Below are 20,294 nucleotides of genomic sequence, written 5' to 3'. Positions count from 1 at the left end.
TTTTTTTGGTCCATTCTAAAAAAACCCAGTCGCTTTGTGATGGAATCAGTTCCTTCCTGTGAAAGTCATTCAAATATCTCCTGCTGAAAAGAGGCGGTGGCTCCAAGGGGAAAGGAGGAGTAATCTCTTCAAAACAGAAACACAGCAGCACAGGAGTTAAACCAGGTACAAGTGAAGATGCAGACAGGAAGACACAGTACTAGGTGAAAACATCATTGATGCAACTTTTCAAACCCGACTTCTCCAGCCTGGTGTCCTCTGTTTTAGACTGCAGTGCCAATCAGCTACATTTGACTTCGGCAGCTGCAAGGCTGTCAGTCCTGGAGGGCACCAGTTTGGGAACGGCAGTGACAATCATCTAAGATAAATCCCCTCCTTGCTACCCTTTATTTTCAAATATCCATTCATGCAGGTAGCAAGCTGCGGTCCTACACTAGGGTGTTGTATATAGACAAACCTTGCGTTCCTGTTCATATGAAAGTAGCTGGAAGCATTCATTGCAGATGACGACGATATGAGCTATGTAATATGAACATTCACTTTGGAGAGGTCCGTGTTCCACTGAGTAGGGGAGGGAAGAGGGCAGCCGATTTTCTGCTCATAAGAGGCTGCCCTGCCCTGACTACTACAGCTGTCACTTTTTCCCCTGGAGTTTCAGTTGAACTGTATAAGTTCTGATCTGCTGTGCCATACAAAGCCCGTGGCCTGCCTTGAGGCAGAGGGGGAGAGTACAGACACCGTTTCTGAGACCTATGGAGTACATAATAAAAGGGTCGTGCCCTTTCTCTATTAAAGTTTTTTGTGCTTTCCTTCTTTCAGGAAGGAAATCTTGGAGGGGGCAGCCTTGTAGGACAGCAGGTATCCTGAATTTATTAAAGGGCACATACACTCTACCTGTGTCCTCCTTACGCCCTGCTCAAATGTGTTATGGACTGGGTGTCCTGCATGGATGAAAGAACCTCTTCCACTTGGGATACTGCTGGACTCCCAGTGTCCAAAGCTGAAGTGGTCATTGGTGATGGGAATTATAGTGAAGTCACAGCTTCTGTACCCTTGATCTGTTGGCACTGACAAAAACAATGCTCATCTTCATCAGCATAAACCTGTAAATATGCAAATGATCAACCCATAACTGGCTCCGAGTGAAATACATTGTTGGCTTATTGGAAAATATTGAGATATTTTTTGACTGGGGTGAAAGAATGATGAGGACAAGTGTAGAAGGGAATAGGATACAAAGGGCAGACAAGACAATGACCAGAGGGGGAATTTAACAGATACAAAGGAAAGTTGAGTCATACCATCCAGTTCTGTGTTCTTTTACTGCTTGGAAGGCTTTGCTTCCAAATTCACAACCCTGTGCATGAAACCATGAGAGCTAAGAACTGGGGTTGTTGTCTTTGTTTGTTTGTTTGTTTAATGAAAAGTAAGCAACATGAAGCAACTCAATCTTAGTGCGGCACAGTATGTGGAATGCATATATTAGGGCTGTGATATAGCCAGAGCTAAACATCGTGATATACCAATATATCACAATGTCTGAAATAAGGATGGAGCTATGTAGAGGCGTTGGTTGGCTTCACAGTTTTTCCTGCATTGTGATTTTTGCCAGCGACTGCTCTTGTGATTTGCTGCTCCCTGCAGGAGGCAGGGAAGAGCTCAGCCGACAAGAGTTAACATCATGATTTTTGCATAGCAACATACATACATACATACATACATACATACATACATTATGATTTATGATATTTTGCCAGGTCAAAAATTATGAACCCGATACCATGAAATGGACTTCAAACCAGTTTTGGATGATATATCGTCCAGTCCGAACACACACCATGATTTGTGATTTATGAAACTGATATCACCATATGGCCTTCAAACGGGTTTTGGACAATATATTGATATATTGCCCAGCCCTAGCATATATAATTGTACTCTGACAGTGTCTCATGGGAAGTCACCAACCAGAGGAAGAACCTTTTGCATTTAACCATTACTCTTATCCCTATTTTTATCTAAAGGCAGAAACAGGCAAATCTTTAGTCTCTTTGTTTTTGCTGCAGTAGACTAACAGCATTACCTCTCTGGAGACTAAAGAAAATATTTCTGTGTTAAATATAAAAATCTAGGGTTTGGAGACTACAGTAACGAAGGCTGCTGCTCTGTCTACACTGAAGGTAATTTAAAATAGAATATATGCTTATGGAAACAATAAACAGTAGCAATGTTTGTTACAGTTTGGCAAGTCTCAGTAGTTTATAGCTAATTTCACATTCAAACATTTAGTAAATCTGAACTTTAGATTCTTAATCAGACAAGTCTAGAAGGAAATCTACATTGCAATCAGGAATGATATTAAAGCTACAGCTGTAAACATTTCCTCATTCATAAACCTGGTTTAATTCATCTGGATTTATGAATGTGTGAATGCATTAGAACTTGGTCCTTCTGTTGCCCTATGTTCAAACCATCATTCTCCCTATTTTCAGTGCGAGTGCCATTGTTTATGTAGACAAAACACCACATATACAGAAGAGGGAGATAGCTGCAGGTTTGGGAAGAGCTCAAGAAGAACAGAGGATATTTAAGGAAAACAACCACCACCCAAAATAACTGCTGAAGCCTGAAGGTGCTCAGGGGCCACAGAATGCTTTCTGAGGATGGAATGGAATATCCGGGGGTAGGGCACTGAACAGGAACTCTCCACACTGCAACATTTTGTTGAAGGCCCCACTTGTCTTTTATACTCTTTACTTTGGGGGCCAAATGAACATGTTGCCTTTGTTACAAAGTCCTTTACAACAGCACAGTCCCTAACATTGCTGAAAGGTCATCCAACTAACATAGCTGAAATCTGTTTAAAGATGCACAATTCAGCACTGTTGTTCAGCCTGATCGAGCAATGGAGATCTGCATGCAGCAGAAAGTTTCTGTACAGGTATCACTTGCCAGATCAGGCAGCACAGGCATAAATGAGATGTGCATCTCAGTGTGGATGCCAGCATCCATACTGCATTGTTTTCAATGGGTGTGAAGTGCATATCCAAGCCACAGTCTGGCACAATAGCCATGTGTCAATGTCTAAAAAACAAAACAAAACATTACTACTGCTAGGAGGGGCCATTATTTATCGTTCAGGTTACGCTCTCCTTTCACACATTAAAAAGGCTCTCAAAAAATAATTTGCCAACCACATTGATGGGTCAAGAATATGAAAATACTTGACAGGTCTTGTATTTCTAACACTACAGGCCCTGCTTCCTTTTAAATATAACTTTAGTGTCTTTCTGAGATTCATCTCAAAAATATCGCCTTGGCATTTCTTCTAGAAATGGAAGGGGGTATATAAATTATTTCAATCATTATAATCATCATCTCAAAAATAGGTTCATTTGGGTGAATCTGTGGGGAAGGGTGATTATTAGCTTCCTAATAAGAAAGGGAAAAAGCCTTAACTAGAATACGGGTTTCACTTTAAACATAAACAACACCACTTTACCTCGTTTGGTGGGAATGAGGGTATGGCAATTGGGGTTCTGCAGCTCCCCAGGAGCAAGATGATGGCGCAACTGATGAACAGCTTTCACCATCCCCCTCCCTTTCTGACACTCCAGCTCCTGTTTCCAAAGTGCATTTTGACCTTGGGCCTCAGCAAGTCCTGAAAGGATCCAAAAGGTGCTTTCCTAAGGTGAGTGAGGGTCTCATCCGAGTGATCGAGAGCAACAGGGACACCACGAGTCAAGATTCATTCACTGTCTCTGGAAAGAAGATCTCCTGGCACCTCCGGACTGTGTCTTGCGGAGACTGGATGCTGTGCCCCACCGTGCGAGGGTCGTCATAGATTTCATAATCATTCCCACCCTAAGGATAAGAAGAATCTTTACTATTGGGTGCTTAGAATTAGGATGCTGGACGTGGTGGTTAAAATGGGCAGGCAAGTATAGAATACCGTAAGCCTACAACCTGGGCGCATTTAACATGTGCGCATTCAGGCTCAACGTGCTTGGCATAAAAAAAATAAATGAATAAAAAGGGGGCAGAAAGGGAGTGGGTGTCCAGGAAAAAAGACTTTGGCAATCCCACCTGCCATTGAACCCAATGTGTCTGGACTATACACAATTTTGGCTTTAGGTGTATTCCCTCTGTAAGTTGCAGCCTTACTATACTTGAAAAACACAGACTCGTTTCCGAGCACAATTCAAAGTGCTGGTGCTGACCTTTAAAGCCCTAAACGGCCTCGGCCCAGTATACCTGAAGGAGCGTCTCCACCCCCATCGTTCAACTCAGACTCTGAGGTCCAGCGCCGAAGGCCGCCTGGTGGTTTCCCTCACTGCAAGAAGCGAGATTACAGGGAGCCAGGCAGAGGGCCTTCTCAGTAGTGGTGCCCACCCTGTGGAACGCCATCCCATCAGATGTCAAGGAAATAAACAACTATCGTACATCTGAAGGCAGCCCTGTTTAGGGAAGTTTTTAATGTTTAATGTTTTATCATGTTTTTAATATTCTGTTGGGAGCCGCCCAGAGTGGCTGGGGAAACCCAGCTAGATGGGCAGGGTATAAATAATAATAATTATTATTACCATCATCATCACCATCCAATTTCCACCCCCCATTAAGGCAGAATATGAGTCCCCCTGCCATACCTCAGATTTATTTATTTACTTCAAGGCATATCTGCCACACCTTCACCCAAAAATGGATAGCTTTATACCAGTTGCTGGGAATCACAAGTCAGCAGAATGCTGTTGCACTCAGGTTCCCACTTCCCTTAGACATCTGATTGGCCATGGTGAAAATGCAATGATGAACTAGATATTTTTGCACTACAGTCCTCATCGCCTGTGACCAGTGACCATCGGCCAACTGAGGCCAATGAGAGCTGGAATTCAGCAACATCTGGAGAGTCTCAGGATCCATCACCCTTGCTGGAAAGTGTATGTGCTAGGAGGCTCAAGCCATCTGAAACAGGCAAGGAATTGAAAATAATGCAGAGGTGGGCAGCAAGACACAAAAATCGCTGCTTCTGGAAAGCACTGTATTTATTGAGCCCTGGAAAGAATATCTCCCCCCCCCCTCCTGCTCCCTTCTAATCCTGAACTTGGGTTGTGTGGTACCTATCGGATCAGAAGGTGGTTTCTGCATACCCAAGGGACTGCGTACCCCAGTTAGGCAGAATTTGTAAATTAAAGTATTTCTTGTGGGACCTGACTTCATGTAAAACCTAATCTGAAGTGATGCTGCTGCTCATGGTATTGATTTTCCCCTGTCATGCATCAGTAGTCATGACCTCACATGCTGACAGGGAGGGAGGAAAGCCAATGAACCACACTATTTCAGGCATGTTTTATATAAGTGTATCCGTGTGTAGGTTTTTTGTTTTTTTAAAGAGGGTTGGGTGTGCTTAATTGGTGAATCCAATCTCTGCAAAGTACCCACACCAGATAATCAGAATGTGACCACAATGCAACTGTGATTCATGATGAGCATGTGAGACAAAAGTTGCCCACTTCCTTTTCTCCTTCCTCGCAAAGCTTCTGTGCAGACAGGTAAAGGTAAAGATAAGGGATCCCTGGACAGTTAAGTCCAGTCAAAGGCAACTATGGGGTGTGGTGCTCATCTCGTTTTCAGGCTGAGGGAGCTGGTGTTTGTCCACAGACAGCTTTCCAGGTCATGTGGCCATCATGACTAAACCGCTTCTGGCACAACGGAACAGCGTGACGGAAACCAGAGTGTGCACAGAAACGCTGTTTACCTTCCCGCCACAGCGGTACCTATTTATCTACTTGCACTGTTCCAACATTGTGACACCAGATGGCGCTGATGAGCTAAAATAGTTCCCTATGAAATTTTCCATTGTGAGCTTTAAAATGGTTTTCTTCAGGGCATTTTCAGAGTGTTTTTTTAAAGCTGTGTAAGGTAAAGGTAAAAGGTAAAAGACCCCTGGACGTTTATGGGATGACTATGGGGTGCAGCACTCATTTTGCTTTCAGGCCAAAGGAGCTGGGTGTTTGTCCACAGGCAGCTTTCCAGGTCATGTGGCCAGCATGACTAAACCATTTCTGGTGCAATGGAACACCGTGACGGAAACCAGAGTGCATGGAAATGCCGTTTACCTTCCCGCCACAGCGGAACCTATTTATCTACATGCACTGGTGTGCTTTCGAAATGCTAGGTTGGCAGGAGCTGGGACAGAGCAATGGGAGCTCACCCTGTCGCGGGGATTTGAACCACCAACCTTCTGCGCTGTCTGCACTGTAAGATTCATTGTGTTCATGTGATACAAAAGTTGCCCACTTCTTTTTCTCCTTCCTCGCAAAGCTTCTGTGCAGACAAATCCCTTTAGAGATGTTGAAATGAAATGGCACCTGAACAGATGTCTTAGCATTTTCCAGTCACCAGAAGAGGGCACTGTTAGTTTATACTTGCTTTCATGCAGTCCAGGTACCAACTTGTAAGGCTGGAAAATGCGAACGAGAGCCACTTCAAACCTTACAGCAAATGCTCCCATCACACATCAGTTGTGTCTTTTCTGAAACATCCAAAGGGCATTTGAACATCTGAAAACAGGCTTTCAGCCATGGTCCCCAGGATTATTTACCAAATGTTTTGAAATATACAAATGCCCTTTAAACATTGTAGAAAAGACACAGTTGAGCCACAGTGGAAATGGGAGTCTGCTGGTTATTTTAATGCAATGTAGCCCTGCGGAGAGCCTGCCAGTTTAGATATGAACAGCTTTATCTTCCTCGATCCCACACAGGACTTGGCCCCTTGTCAAAGAACAGGGCTTTGGTCAGATTTACTTACTGGACTTGTCTCATTCCCAAAGAAATGGATGGTCTCGAATCTCTCATCCTCAAGGATATCGAGGCAATAGCGCTTGTCCCAGCCCTCAGGGAAGACGTCAAAGCTGATCATCCCACCTGCCAGAGGGGGAAAGCGTGATGGAGTTAAGCGAAACAGACTGAAGGTGGAGGCTTGCAGGAAAAAGATCTCCCCTCAACACCTCAGGTGCAAATGGCTTTTGTAGAATAAATTGTTCCGTGATAGATGGTCATGCACCATGGCTGCCAGCCTGCCTGCTTCTCTGACACATTAATTCAGTAGCTGCCGTTTCTATGGCAATGGGACGGAATGGCGTCAGCCAGGCCCCATCAGCCAAAGGCACAAACAAGAAACAGTTGGCTGGGGAAGTGTGAGGAGCAGGAGCTAATGACTTCTCAGAAAAAATATCTATAATGGGGAAGGGTGGCTCTTTTTTTTTGCTGGAGGGCTGGCAGGGAACCCTATTCTAAAGTGTTCTTATCTTCTAAGTACGGCTGGGCAGGGAAAGGAGAGTCTGTTAACTGTGGGACGAATGTAAAATGCAGATTGGATCACTGCAGGACAGAGCAAATGGCTTTTGCCATGAGACCTCATTCGCTGTCAGTTTGGCAGTACTATAGCTGTATTCCAGATAAATTATTCTGGCATGCTGGTGGCAACAGCTCCAATAGCAACTGCCCCCACCACAAATAAAGGAAATATGGCCACCTGCCAGCCCCCTAGTAAGGGACAAAGGGCCCACTATTGCCTGCACTGTACTCCTAGTCAAATGTTAGCCACATGAAGGATGTACAAATGATTAGGCCCACAATTTCAGGTTTATGAGTACAGCCATTTTCCCCTTCAGTCTGCTGCTGAATGCATAGAGGTCAGAGGGGTGGCAGTGAAGGGGGCACACATACTTGGGATGGGGGGGCAGCAGCACAGAGGGCTAACAAATGGAAAGGGTTGCACCCAAGACAGTGCATTGCTGCCAGACCACTGGAATATTAGGCAGAGTGCTGCTAGCCACAGACCATGCTCTGATCCTGGCAATTCTGGGCAAAGAAAGTGATCCCTCAGTTAAAACAGCAGTCCTTCCAAATACACTAACTTGGAAGTATGTTTCACTCAACTAAATGGGGGTTATGTCTAAAATGTTTGAGGGTTTTAGAATAGTATGGAAAAGAAACTCATTGCAGACAGGAATCACCACAGGGTAACCTCTTTTAAGTCCTGTAACAAAGCACTTACCCAGTTTTTTTAACATAATCCATGCTAGGTATTTTGCTTTTCTAAGACCCCAAAACTAATTGTACCAAGCACCCAAAGTCACTTTAAAAAAATCTTTTTTATTGTCAGTTTCTAGCACAAGAATAATGAACTTGTGTGCACAAAAGCACAACACATCCAAAACAAGAATATATGCATATTCTTCTTGAATACAAAATCAATTGTTTTTCCTATCCATTCCTCCCAAACCACAGAGAGGACTAAGAAAACTCTCACCTCGGGAAAACCGCAGGCCTTTGCCAGCAAACTCCCTCTGCAAGGCAGCTACAAACTTCTCTCGAATCCTCTCTTTCTGTAAAGGAGATGAACAGAAAACAAGTGAGAGAGGACTGAAGAGGGATAAGGAAACATCCCCCTCAATTACTTTGTTCCTTGTCAGATCCCACTTTCCTCCATGAAACGCAGTATTTTGTGTTTGTGCCTTGCAATTTCTTTCAAGAACTGTGACCAGTCAGAATAATATTCCTGTTTAGCTCCAGCTTATAGGCAAGGTACCCTAGCAACAGTCTTAATACTTAGAAACACACACACACACACCACCCTGGGGTTCTAACAGGCTCCAGTGTGCCACAAATACATTTGGAGCCTAATCCTCATTATTTACCTTGTCCAGTTCTGAAAATTCTATTCGTTCTTCCAAAGTGCAGCTTCGACCAATAGGAGAGATGTTCAACATCCCATTGCGAAATTCAATAAACGTCCCCCTGAGAATTTTTTTTTTTAAGGGGAAGAGAGAAGGAGAAACTTGAGTATGTGGTTGTAAAAAAAAAAAAAGGACAGTTCTGTTGCACAGCCTGATGCTTTCTTTAACATGAAGTCAAGCAGAATCTTCCCACCATGATACAACACAAGGTCAAACTAATCGCAAGAAGAGGGACCTCTACCTTGCTTATGGTGTGTGGCATGCAACTTTTCCTAAGAGAGCTGATCATAGATTCCTCATGGCCCTTACCTATCGCATCTTGCTTCTTCCCGGGTGATTTTTCCCCCTACAAGAGCTGGAGCTATTAGAAGTAAATGCCTAGAATACCACTCTTTAATGTTTCATTTATTCAGGATGCAATATTCCCATGGACAAAGTATGCAGTATGTTTGCAATGTTGGGCACAGCATTATAGTGTAACAAAATAACATAAACTGAGTCGAGGTTAACCTGTTTTTTTAGAAAGTGGTACTCAAAAGACACACCATCTGTGAAGGCTAAGTTAAATCAGCTGCGCACAGAGTTGCTTTCATTCTGTTCTGTTCTGTTTCACACTGACTCTTTAAAAATATATAGAAGGATATTGGGAAAAGTGGGGAAACAATAGCAACTAGTTAAACAGCATAGTGAATACAGGGCAATGAGTTTAAACTCCAGAAAGGAAAGAATTTCTTCTTAAAATGTTACCCAATTCTAAGAACAGTTATGCAATGAAATCAAGTGCTGAAAGAAATTATGGAATATTTCCCTTTCGGATATTCAGTAAAACAGTGGAAAGGTTTCTGTTGGATATTATTTGAAAATTAAGGTTCTTTGTTTTAGTTGGGCGGGCTGCATTATCAACTTTGTGGTTCTAAATACTCACATAGTATCTGGAAAATAAAGAGAGAGACCTGAATCCTTTGATAACTTAAGGAAGGAAAGCCCCTCCCCAAGCTCAAAGTGACACGCTTGTCCTAAAAAGTCTCTCTGGAGAAGTTGGGGTACTTCCTGAACAATGGGACTGGGACACTTCCTTAAGGAGACAAGCCAGAGTCTGCATGCCCTGGAATAAGAAAGGACCATTACCGTTTCTTGGGCAGCTTTAGAAGTGCCATGTAATTGAGGCAGAAGTTGATGAGATCCTGCAGAAGTTCTTCCCCAAGGTGGTTCTGGATAGCCTGTCAAAAAAAAGCCAAAGGTCACACTGAGCTAACAGAGTGCAATTCTCTCACCAAATCCACCCACATTGTGAACATCAGAACAGGTTGTTTTATTATATGTTGAATGGAACAAAAATGAAAGGAGAGGGGCAGCACCAAAAGGACCAGGAAATCCAGGAAAAAAGGGAAGTGAAGATTCAAAATGCTGCTTGAGAATTTTATTTTGTGCTGTAATATGCTCAACATGTTTTTGACATATCACCTTGCACTAAAAGAAATTACAACAAGGATTAGATGTCCACATTCCTGAATTGCAGGGGGTTGGACTGGATGACCGTTGGGGTCCCTTCCAAGTCTACATGCATTTATCTAAGGCCTGGGGAGGGGCCTTCCTGCTGTGGGAAGAGCCAGGAGCAACAGATTATCCAGTTGCTCCTGTGAGGAGATACTGTGTCCTCTCAGGGACTAAAATATCGGGGACTCCATAGCCCTAAGTTATACAGTGGTACCTCGGGTTAAGTACTTAATTCGTTCCGGACGTCCGTACTTAACCTGAAACTGTTCTTAACCTGAAGCACCACTTTAGCTAATGGGGCCTCCCGCCGGAGCACAATTTCTGTTCTCATCCTGAAGCAAAGTTCTTAACCTGAAGCACTATTTCTGGGTTAGTGGAGTCTGTAACCTGAAGCGTGTGTAACCTGAAGCGTATGTAACCTGAGGGACCACTGTACAGTACTATATATAATATATATGAAGAGTACTGAATATTAATATCCTTATAAATAATACCCATACAAATACCTTACATATTCGATATAATGGGTATATCTTTATGTTAAGATTATTAGCTTTGATATTGAGTACTCTTTAACATAATCTTTATTGTCATTTCTGAGTGCCCCTGAAGATGCCAGAAAGATGTTGGGCATATTACTTCACAAATTAAAATTGTTCAAGCATTACTTCAAAGTTTTGCCTCCTTTTTTGGAGGGGGGAGGGAAACCCTTCCTCAATAAAATACTGACTTATCAGATAACTGTATGGAGCCAGATAACCTGAGAGACTTTGGATACCATCATCTCTCTCTGAGAGATTTGGCAGGGAAGGAGGGTGAGAGGAGGAGGAAATTTGCAGCCTTGGTGGCAGAGCACAAAGCGGCGGGGCCTACCTGCTTGGAGACCAGCTGCCCATTCTTGTACTGCACGGTGCCATTTTCTGCAAAGACGTAATCAAACTTGTCGATAACTGTGGGGAATAGATTTGTAGGGGCAAAAAGGATGTTGAGGAGAAGTGGTGAAGGAAGGGAAATGAAGGTGAGAGAGAAATATCAATCAGTCAGATGGATAGGGGCTGCAAGGGAAGCGGATGCTGAATCGCAGGATCTCTGTGGTTTTATTCTGACACTTTAGCAAAGTTTGATTTGAGGTGCCCTGAAAATAGTGATGCTCATGAATGCCGGTAGTGATGCTCCCATTTTACAGATGAAGGTGTGCAAGTTGCTGAGTGAGAACTCAATCATCTGACAGACACAGCAACAAAGCTGGATTGTGCCTGCCCATGTTCTCTTTGTCTGGCCTTCCCCACTTTTCCATTTGGAACGACGTCTCAGTAACTCAGAGTGCAACCCTGAGCTTGTTTACTCAGAAGCACGTGTCTCTGTGCTCAATGAAGCTTACTTACAAGCAAATGTGCACAGATCTGCAGCTACAGGTTATTTCACACTGGCCTTTCCCAGCAGTGATAAAAAGGCCAATGCTGAATCAGCAGTTCACTTTCCGTTTAAGGGAACATTAGGTTATCTCACCTTTTCTCTAGTCTAGAAGGAAGGTTTTAGAATCTGATATTATTCTTTGTTACTGGGGGAAGGGGCAATGGCGGGGAATGCAAAGGCATGGAACAACCATTCTGCTTTACTTCTGCGAATGGATGCAAGTCTTGCATTTAGGACCACGGGCTCAGAGGAACCCCACCAGCTAAGTCTGGAAACATGGGCTGTGAATGAACTCATGATGCCATTTACTGTAGGATGCCCTCCAACCTTATTGTTAAGTTGTGGGTGAACATATCAGACGACACAGCGATTCTTCAAACAGCTCTTGTTTATTCACAGGCCAGAACAGAACAGAACTGAACTGAAGGTTCAGCCAGCCTGCTTATATAGAGCTCCACTACAACGCAACAGTAACCACTTTCTGTAACTATCCAATCACTGAACGTCACTTTCAACCCCTTATTTGCAGATGTGGACGTGAGTGAAAACTATCTACAGTATCCCCCTGCTGGCCCAGGGTGAGAACTTCAGTACATAACACTTATTAGGATTATTACAGGCCAGATAGGATTGACTGTTTGCAGTATAAATACAACAGGTGGATCAGCTGGTGGCTTCCTTCTCTGCTTCTCTGGAAGCTGCTTCTATACGGCGCTGCATTGCAAGTGCCTGCAGTTTTCTGGATCCCTGTTTCTATGTTTGTACCAAACAAATATCCCATGATGCCTTTGGCTCTGTCCCCATGTCCGCCTTTCCCCATCACCTCAGTACCTCCCTCTTTGCTGTGCGGCTGTTCCTGCTTTCTCTGCTGGGACCTTCATCTGTCTTCCCTCGTGATGTACCTGCATTGGAATAAGTCAGGCACATAGCTCTTGTTGGACCTGATCAAGAGGATGCCGAAACTGCATTGGGCCAGTTTAAATCCACCCCTTATGGATCTGGGATATAATGAGATGTCTTGGGAATCCTGAACTGAAAGTGCAGTGGGTAATGCTGCAGATATAGGGAGTAGGATAGAGAGAAGCTACAGGCGTCTGTCCTGTCCATGTGGCTCTGGGGGCCAGTTAATCCACTTTCGAAGGCCAAAGCTGATTCCACTTCCCACCAGTCCGAAGCCACAGGAGAACATGCTGAGCTTCCAAGAACCATTTGGAACCTTCCAATACTGAGTTTGGCTTTGTGGATCTGCAGTACAGTTATGTTACAGTAGCACAGAAATGCTACGACTGTCTTGGGTTTGATTCCAATATGCAGAAACAGCCCATGGATATTCCTTCCCAGGCTGTACCACTTCAGAGTGGTAGAGAATCACACATTTGAATGCCTCTGCACATAAAACAAAACTCTTCAGATGGGGCCCGTTTGGGTGAAGTTTAGGCCCAAACCTCTCCCACACTAGCTTTCCTTGAAAAAGGATGGAGGTGCATGGAGTCACATGATCCCCACCCCTGCAGTCTGAAGTGGTGCAGTCCACAGCAGCCATGCCATGTGCTTTCCTCTGCGTGTGTCAATTTGCCCACCAATATGACTGCTACGATTGCTTGATTTTGCAGCAGGTCATTGGCTAGGCTTCCATTAAACAAAAGCATCTAGAGAGCAGAAGTGTGTATTGCTCACCTTCATCTCCTTCTCCCAGCTGCTCAGCTATCTTGGAGTAGTCTGAGCCACCCACTACCCCAATTGACACTCTCGTACGCAGCTCTTGAAGAAACTCGTCTACTTCAGGCTTAATTTTCTGGAGGAAAAAGGAGAAAGAGTGGTAGTTATTGGCATGCCAGCAGGAAACAAAAACTACTGAGAGACCTGTGTTGCATTAGAGCAGCCTTCCCCAAGCTGGTGTCCTCCATATGTTGTGCACGGCAACTCCCATCTGATCAGCACTGGGTGGGGCAATGGGAAGTCGTAGTGCCAAACATCTGGATGGCGTCATGTTGCAGAAGGCTGCCTAGAGATTAACAAACTCATTGCAGCAGAATGAGCATTTGTAACCTGGAACAACAGAGAAATGCCAGGAGAGCTTGTGGATTTATGCCATAGAAGTGGAAGGCAGCAAAGCTGTACAGCAAAGCTGAACAATCAGCAAAACGAAGAGACCGAATACTCTCTTCTTTTTCTTCCTAGCTGGGCTTTGATATCATAAAGCAGGTGTGAGGGACCTCAGGCCTTCCAGATGTTGATGAACTACAATTCCTACTCCTGTGGCTAAAAATATTAACTGAATGGTCAAAGTGGTTAATCAATTAATTGTTTAATATGTGATTTTGAAAAAGATTTAGCTGGAGTGGAAACAGTAGTGTATGTTAAAAATAATGTGACAATTTAGATCTGATTCCAAACACATATTGAAGTTCGCTACACCCCATCTCAACACCCCCAAACAATTGAGATGTCTCTGTTATTTGTGAAAAGGAACAGTTGTATTTTCACTGTAAAGGGCTAGCATCTCAGCAGCTGGTATCCTTGAACAGTTGCCAAGGTCCCAGCACCACAACAAGGTCCACTGTTGATGGCTGCCCTGCCTTGCCCCCTCTTCTGATCTGGCACTGAGTGCCAGGTGGTTGGATACAGGCATCTTTTTAAGTTCCCACAATGCCCCAGACCTGGGAGGCACTGTGGGAAACAGAAAATGTTGCTAGATACAGTTGCCCACTGCTACTTGTCCACTGCTACTTGATAGCAGTCACGAAATTAAAAGACGCCTGCTTCTTGGGAGAAAAGCAATGACAAACCTAGACAGCATCTTAAAAAGCAGAGACATCACCTTGCCAAAAAAGGTCCATATAGTTAAAGCTATCGTTTTCCCAGCAGTGATGTATGGAAGTGAGAGCTGGACCATAAAGAAGGCTGATCGCCGAAGAATTGATGCTTTTGAATTATGGTGCTGGAGGAGACCCTTGAGAGTCCCGTGGACTGCAAGAAGATCAAACCTCTCCATTCTTAAGGAAATCAGCCCTGAGTGCTCACTGGAAGGGCAGATCCTGAAGCTGAGGCTCCAATACTTTGGCCACCTCATGAGAAGAGAAGACTCCCTAGAAAAGACCCTGATGTTGGGAAAGATGGAGGGCACAAGGAGAAGGGGACGACAGAGGACGAGATGGTTGGATAGTGTTCTTGAAGCTACCAGCATGAGTTTGACCAAACTGCGGGAGGCAGTGGAAGACAGGAGTGCCTGGCGTGCTCTGGTCCATGGGGTCACGAAGAGTTGGACACAACTAAACGACTAAACAACAACAACAACAACACTTGAAGCACTGGCACCATAGCCAGATAAGCCCACCAGGACCCACTGACAAGAGGAGGGGGCCTGCCAGAGGACACTTTTGCCCACAGTCCCCTCTCAAACCTAGAGCCAGCCCTGCCACTGACTATCATCAGAAACACTTGTGAACTGAACTGTAACATTTATTTACACTGGTGAAAATTCACCTATCACTTCAAAGCAAAAAAGCAAGGAACCTCTTAGTGATCCAACCTCTAGCTGTTGGGAACAAAACCATATATTCTTCAGCAACCTACAAGAGTCAATTTAGAACACACACACACACACACAATTTCATCTAGCATGTTTTGCAAATGAGTTTAAATACGGCAGTAGCAGACTTTAAAAAACACCATCTGCACCTAATTTATGTCTCTTACTTTGCAAAATCCACACGGCACCAGCATCCTGCCACAATTAAAATATTAGATGGTTAAATGAACAACCAAACACTTAAGGGTCAAGCTGGTCTAACTCAAAGGCATCGTCAACAGAGCAATGGGAGCTCACATGATCTGCATGCAAAGGAAGCCACTCTGCCAACTCTTCAGAGTTGCTTGGACATACTCTCTCATCCACAGCGAAGCAAACCGCCTTTAGTGCGCCAAATCCAACACTTCTGGACATGCCCTATGCCCCTCCAAGAGAGATAAGACTAGTATCTGAGTAAATCAACATTGTGATCACAAGGCAAATCATATTTAGGTTGTCTCCTTGGTTGTTTTCCCACTAGGATTTTATCACCTAGTGAATCTAAAAATAAATAAATTCAAAGGGTGGAGTGAATGGACACAGCCACGGCTTTGCCATGCAGCAGAATGTAGGGACCTTCTTCAAGCAGCATTATGAAGGAACAGATGAAGGCAGCAACTGATGTCCCAAACCTGCAGCAAGACTTAAAGCAGCGTTCGGGGACCTTTGGCTCTCCAGATGTTGTAGCCAGTGATCAGGGATGACTGGAGTTTGAGTCAAACAACATCTGGAGGGCTACAGGTTTATCCTTAGTGGGTAGGGCACCATTTGCACTCCAGGCAGCCAAATGGTTTGGGCTGACAGTGCTTATAGCATCATATATTTGTGAATGGTTAGTGGCAACAGCTGTCTAGCTGTGCTCTGGAGTTGCCTTAAGAGATTATTAGTTCTCCAATGAGAATATCAATAATGGCAAGCTTCTTTGACTGACAGCTTCCCTGATATTACAGTATTTCCCTACAATGTGCAGCATCAGGTGAATCCAGAGGAACTTCCAGGTTGTTGTGATACAGAACCACCCCACACGATTTCTTTAGTCTGCTGTTTAAGTGGACCAGTTAGGTCCTTCCTGAACCTTGGCGTACATGCAATCTGAGCCCTCCTCTGAGATGTCCTGTAGGTCAGGAACATCCCATGAACGTAGCACCTCAACCACCCATCTCCCAATTTCCAAAAAGTGTTAAGCTTGCTTTCTTGTGTATGTGCAATGTCCATCACAGCCCACCTGGTCCTGGACTCCATAAATACTAAATTTGGTGCCTCCGGGGCCAATCAGAGGTGGAGGGGATGATGCCAGGAGGGTCATTTGGCCTGAGCCTCAAGCTCAAAGGGGGCCTGAGTTTTAGACACCTTAAATTTTTTGCATTTGATGAGTTTTGCAGCTTGTTTCTATACACATTGGACCAAAATGTGACACGTTCTCTCAGCTCAGTTCAGCAAATTTGGGCATATCAATGCAGTTCAATGCATTATTTTGCTGAAAATTTAATGGAATGCATCAAATCTTTTTATTTGATGTGTTGAAAGTGTCTTCTGCTCAAGGAAGTGCTACTTTACCCTTTGAGCTAGAATCTTGTGAAACAGACATGAAACAATCTGACACATAGGCAAGAGGTTGCATAAGAGAAGCTTAAGGACTGCTATTCCACCCACCAATCTGGCACTGCACATGTGTTCTTGGAACAACACTAGCAGCTCTTTTACTTCCATGTGCAGTACTTTGGATCCAGCCCAGTGGTTAATACTTTGAGGTGGCTTTGCTTTCTTTTATTTATTTTTTCATCCTTCCAAAGAACAGTAACAATTAAAGTTGATTAAATCTAATTGCCTGACACATCCACCTTGCAGTTTGAGGAGGTGGAAAGGCTTAAAACTGAAGACTAGTCTCTACATTGGACATAATCAATTGCTAAGGCTTTTTCCTGCACTTGTGTGCAACTATAGTCTGAACATATGTACTGGGCTCCAAGCCAGCAGGGACCCAAAACTCTTAGCTTTTGTTTTTTTAAAAAATTAGTCAACCAGACATCTATTTTAAAAAGTTAGAAAGCAAATTGTGGAGTCAACACTGTAAGCCTTATTAGGAAAATAAACAGCTGTTGCTAAAGTCTTTTAATCACTTTTGTTAAGTAACCAGAGGAAGAAAAGCTGATATAGGACTTGGAAAGGGAGCCTCCCAGAGCATCAAAAAAAAAAAAAAAAAGAGAAGCTTGCTATTGTTGCTGCTAGTCTGACACTGGATGGAGGAGAAGAATCTGCTTGCTTTTTTTTTACTACTAATACTACTACTTACTTTCTTTCTTTTTCTTATGAAATTTTGCACCCCTAAGAATTTTGCATCCTGGGCAATCGCCCCTGTTATGTCACTGCGATTATGCTATGCCACTGTGATTAAGCAGCAGTTCTTGCCAAGGCAAGGACCCAACCCACATACAGCATACAGGACCCAGGAAATCCTGTTGGCATCCCTGCCTCCAAGTTCCTGATCCTAGGACCAAGAAGTAAAGTAATCAGATAGTCCCATTCTGCCTTGCTTGTGAGCTTCCTAGAGTTTGCACCTAGCTGACCAGTTTGTGGAAACCAATAGCTCAAGCCTATGTTTGCTCAAAAGTTGCTCCCAGCGTGTCCAGCGGCGCTACGACTACCGTCCTCGCTCCGACACTCTTGCTAGGAAGCAAACCCCACCGAACACATCGAGACTTCCTTCCGAAGAGACCCGCAGAGGATCGCGCCGTTAAGTGCTGCAATATTGCAGATGCACGTCGGCGGTCCGGTCCAATGCGCACCATTCTTACGTAACCGTCTAGCGGAGATGCCCCGCAGCGAAGCCCAGACCTGACCCGGCAGCCCGCCTGCATCCTGACGGACCTCTTGGCCCGCGGTTGAACTCTTTCGTAACCGGTTGCAGGAAGGAGAAGAAGGGGAGGGCGAGGAGGAGCGTCGCTCTTGCCTTCCCCTCTGCCCGGCTTGGGCGAGCTGGGTCCGGACTCCGATCCAGACAGCAGCTCTAGCGCCAAAACCCGACCGCAGCCGCCCAGTCATCTGGGCGCAGGAAAGGCGCGACTCCGGCGTGGGGTCTCCATTCATTCCAAAGATCGCCCAAGGGCGACCCGGGCGCGCCGTCGAAGCAGGGGGGAGAGATCGGGGGGGGGGATCCACTACCTGGCGAGGCGGGGTGAGGGTCCCATCCACGTCGAAGAGACACAGGATCCGCTCCCGGCTCCCGGTGGCAGCCATTGCAGCCGCGGGACTCCTTCCCTCCCTCCCTCCTCGGCGGCGGCGGCCACGGCTCCTTCGCAGGGACGAGGCTGCAGTTGGCAGGGAGGCGGGAAGGAGGCGGGAGGGAGGCGGCGGCCCGAAGGCGACCCAACTGCGGCGCGAAGGGCCGCCCATGTGACTCGTGTAAACCGGCCTGGCAACACGTACACCCGCAGGGGGGCGGAGGGGCCTCGGCGCCAAGCGCAGGCCGGCAGGCTGGCTGGCTGGCTCGCTCGGCCGGACTTCGGCTGGGCTTGCCTCGTTCTTCCCGAGGAAAACGACGCAGAGCCAGGCAAAGATTCCCACCGTTCCCCTCCGGCGGCGGCGGCGGCGGCGGCTTAAGGGACGCCCGCGGTACTTCTCTTAACGTGTTGCCATAGTCGTCTTGGTTTTCCCGCCATCACGTTTTAGCAAGGAGAAGAAACCGATGCGGAACACAGAACAAAAACGCTTCCACGAGGAATTCTATGTTTTCAGCAGTAAGCCGCCTGGAGTCCCTGTCAGGGGAAAAGGCGGGATATAAAAATACAAGTAGTAGTACAGTGGTACCTCGGGTTACATACGCTTCAGGTTACAGACTCTGCTAACCCGGAAATAGTGCTTCAGGTTAAGAACTTTGCTTCAGGATGAGAACAGAAATCGGGCTCCGGTGGCGTGGTGGCAGCAGGAGGCCCCATTAGCTAAAGTGGTGCTTCAGGTCAAGAACAGTTTCAGGTTAAGTACGGACCTCCGGAACGAATTAAGTACTTAACCCGAGGTACCACTGTACTACTACTACTACTACTACTAGTGTAGTAGTAGTAGTAGTAGTAGTAGTAGTAGTAGTAGTAGTAATAATAATAATAATAATAATAATGTTGTATGTGAACCTCCATACGTACCAGGTAGACAAAAGGATGTCAGAAAAACTGCAGTAGGTCAGAGGCACCGGCTAAGCAAGTGAGCTGTAAATGGGAAATTAGAAACAGGAATACAGTATAAGAATCACGTCTATGGCAGCCTTCTCCTCCAACTCTGTGCTCTCCAGATTTTTGGGCTACAACTCCCACCAATCCCAGTTCCACTTACTCTACTAGCCTCTTCTTTGTTATTCTGGAAATACTGAAACTTGTTAATTTTTAAAAAGTATATATTTTATTTCTTGGTTGCCTAGCCCCTTCTCCCCAAAAAAGTCCCAAACTGACTCACACAGTAGAAAAAACAACAACCCATGTAATACAATTCAAACAAAGGTAACATTAAAATCAGTAACAGCAAAACTAAAATTTTATAACATAAATAATATCTCCCCTCACAGCACCAACATCATAGTTAAAATAGCTGCAAAGATCATAATGGCATTATCACTTAAATGCCTGTTAGAATAGTGATGTCTTCACCAGGCACTGAAAAGAAGTTGGAGTTAATGAAGCAGTAATGCCTCAGGTTGCAATAAAGTGTTTTATATACCTTTTGATTCAGTTGCACTAGACGGAGACTACTTTTGCTATGTTCAGAAAGTCTCAGTAAAGAGGTACAATATTGTCAAGGGCAGGAATAGGATCTACAGTGGTACCTCGGGTTACATACGCTTCAGGTTACAGAGGCTTCAGGTTACAGACTCTGCTAACCCAGAAATAGTACCTCGGGTTAAGAACTTTGCTTCAGGATGAGAACAGAAATCGTGCTCTGGCGGTGTGGCAGCAGCAGGAGGCCCCATTAGCTAAAGTGGTGCTTCAGGTTAAGAACAGTTTCAGGTTAAGAACGAACCTCCAGAACAAATTAAATGCTTAACCCGAGGTACCACTGTATAATGCAAGTAAACTGAAA

The 20,294-nt window shown here is 44.9% G+C and overlaps 1 protein-coding gene across 1 annotated transcript; it reads right to left on the bottom strand.

Annotated features, from left to right (window-relative positions):
• Positions 1 to 3,114: 3,114 nt before the first annotated feature.
• Positions 3,115 to 18,635, bottom strand: PMM1 (phosphomannomutase 1). The gene is given in 10 exon segments (XM_053406742.1): positions 3,115 to 3,864; positions 6,811 to 6,926; positions 8,317 to 8,392; positions 8,705 to 8,804; positions 9,872 to 9,963; positions 11,114 to 11,190; positions 13,334 to 13,451; positions 18,390 to 18,488; positions 18,490 to 18,576; positions 18,579 to 18,635. Coding segments are annotated over 10 exon segments (930 nt in total). The 5' UTR covers positions 18,621 to 18,635; the 3' UTR covers positions 3,115 to 3,741.
• Positions 18,636 to 20,294: the final 1,659 nt, after the last annotated feature.

Source organism: Podarcis raffonei, chromosome 10 (genome assembly GCF_027172205.1).
Source record: "Podarcis raffonei isolate rPodRaf1 chromosome 10, rPodRaf1.pri, whole genome shotgun sequence".
Classification (NCBI taxonomy): Eukaryota; Metazoa; Chordata; class Lepidosauria; order Squamata; family Lacertidae; genus Podarcis; species Podarcis raffonei.
The sequence above is the reverse complement of the archived record's forward strand: the minus strand, read 5'-3'. Positions and strand labels throughout refer to the sequence as shown.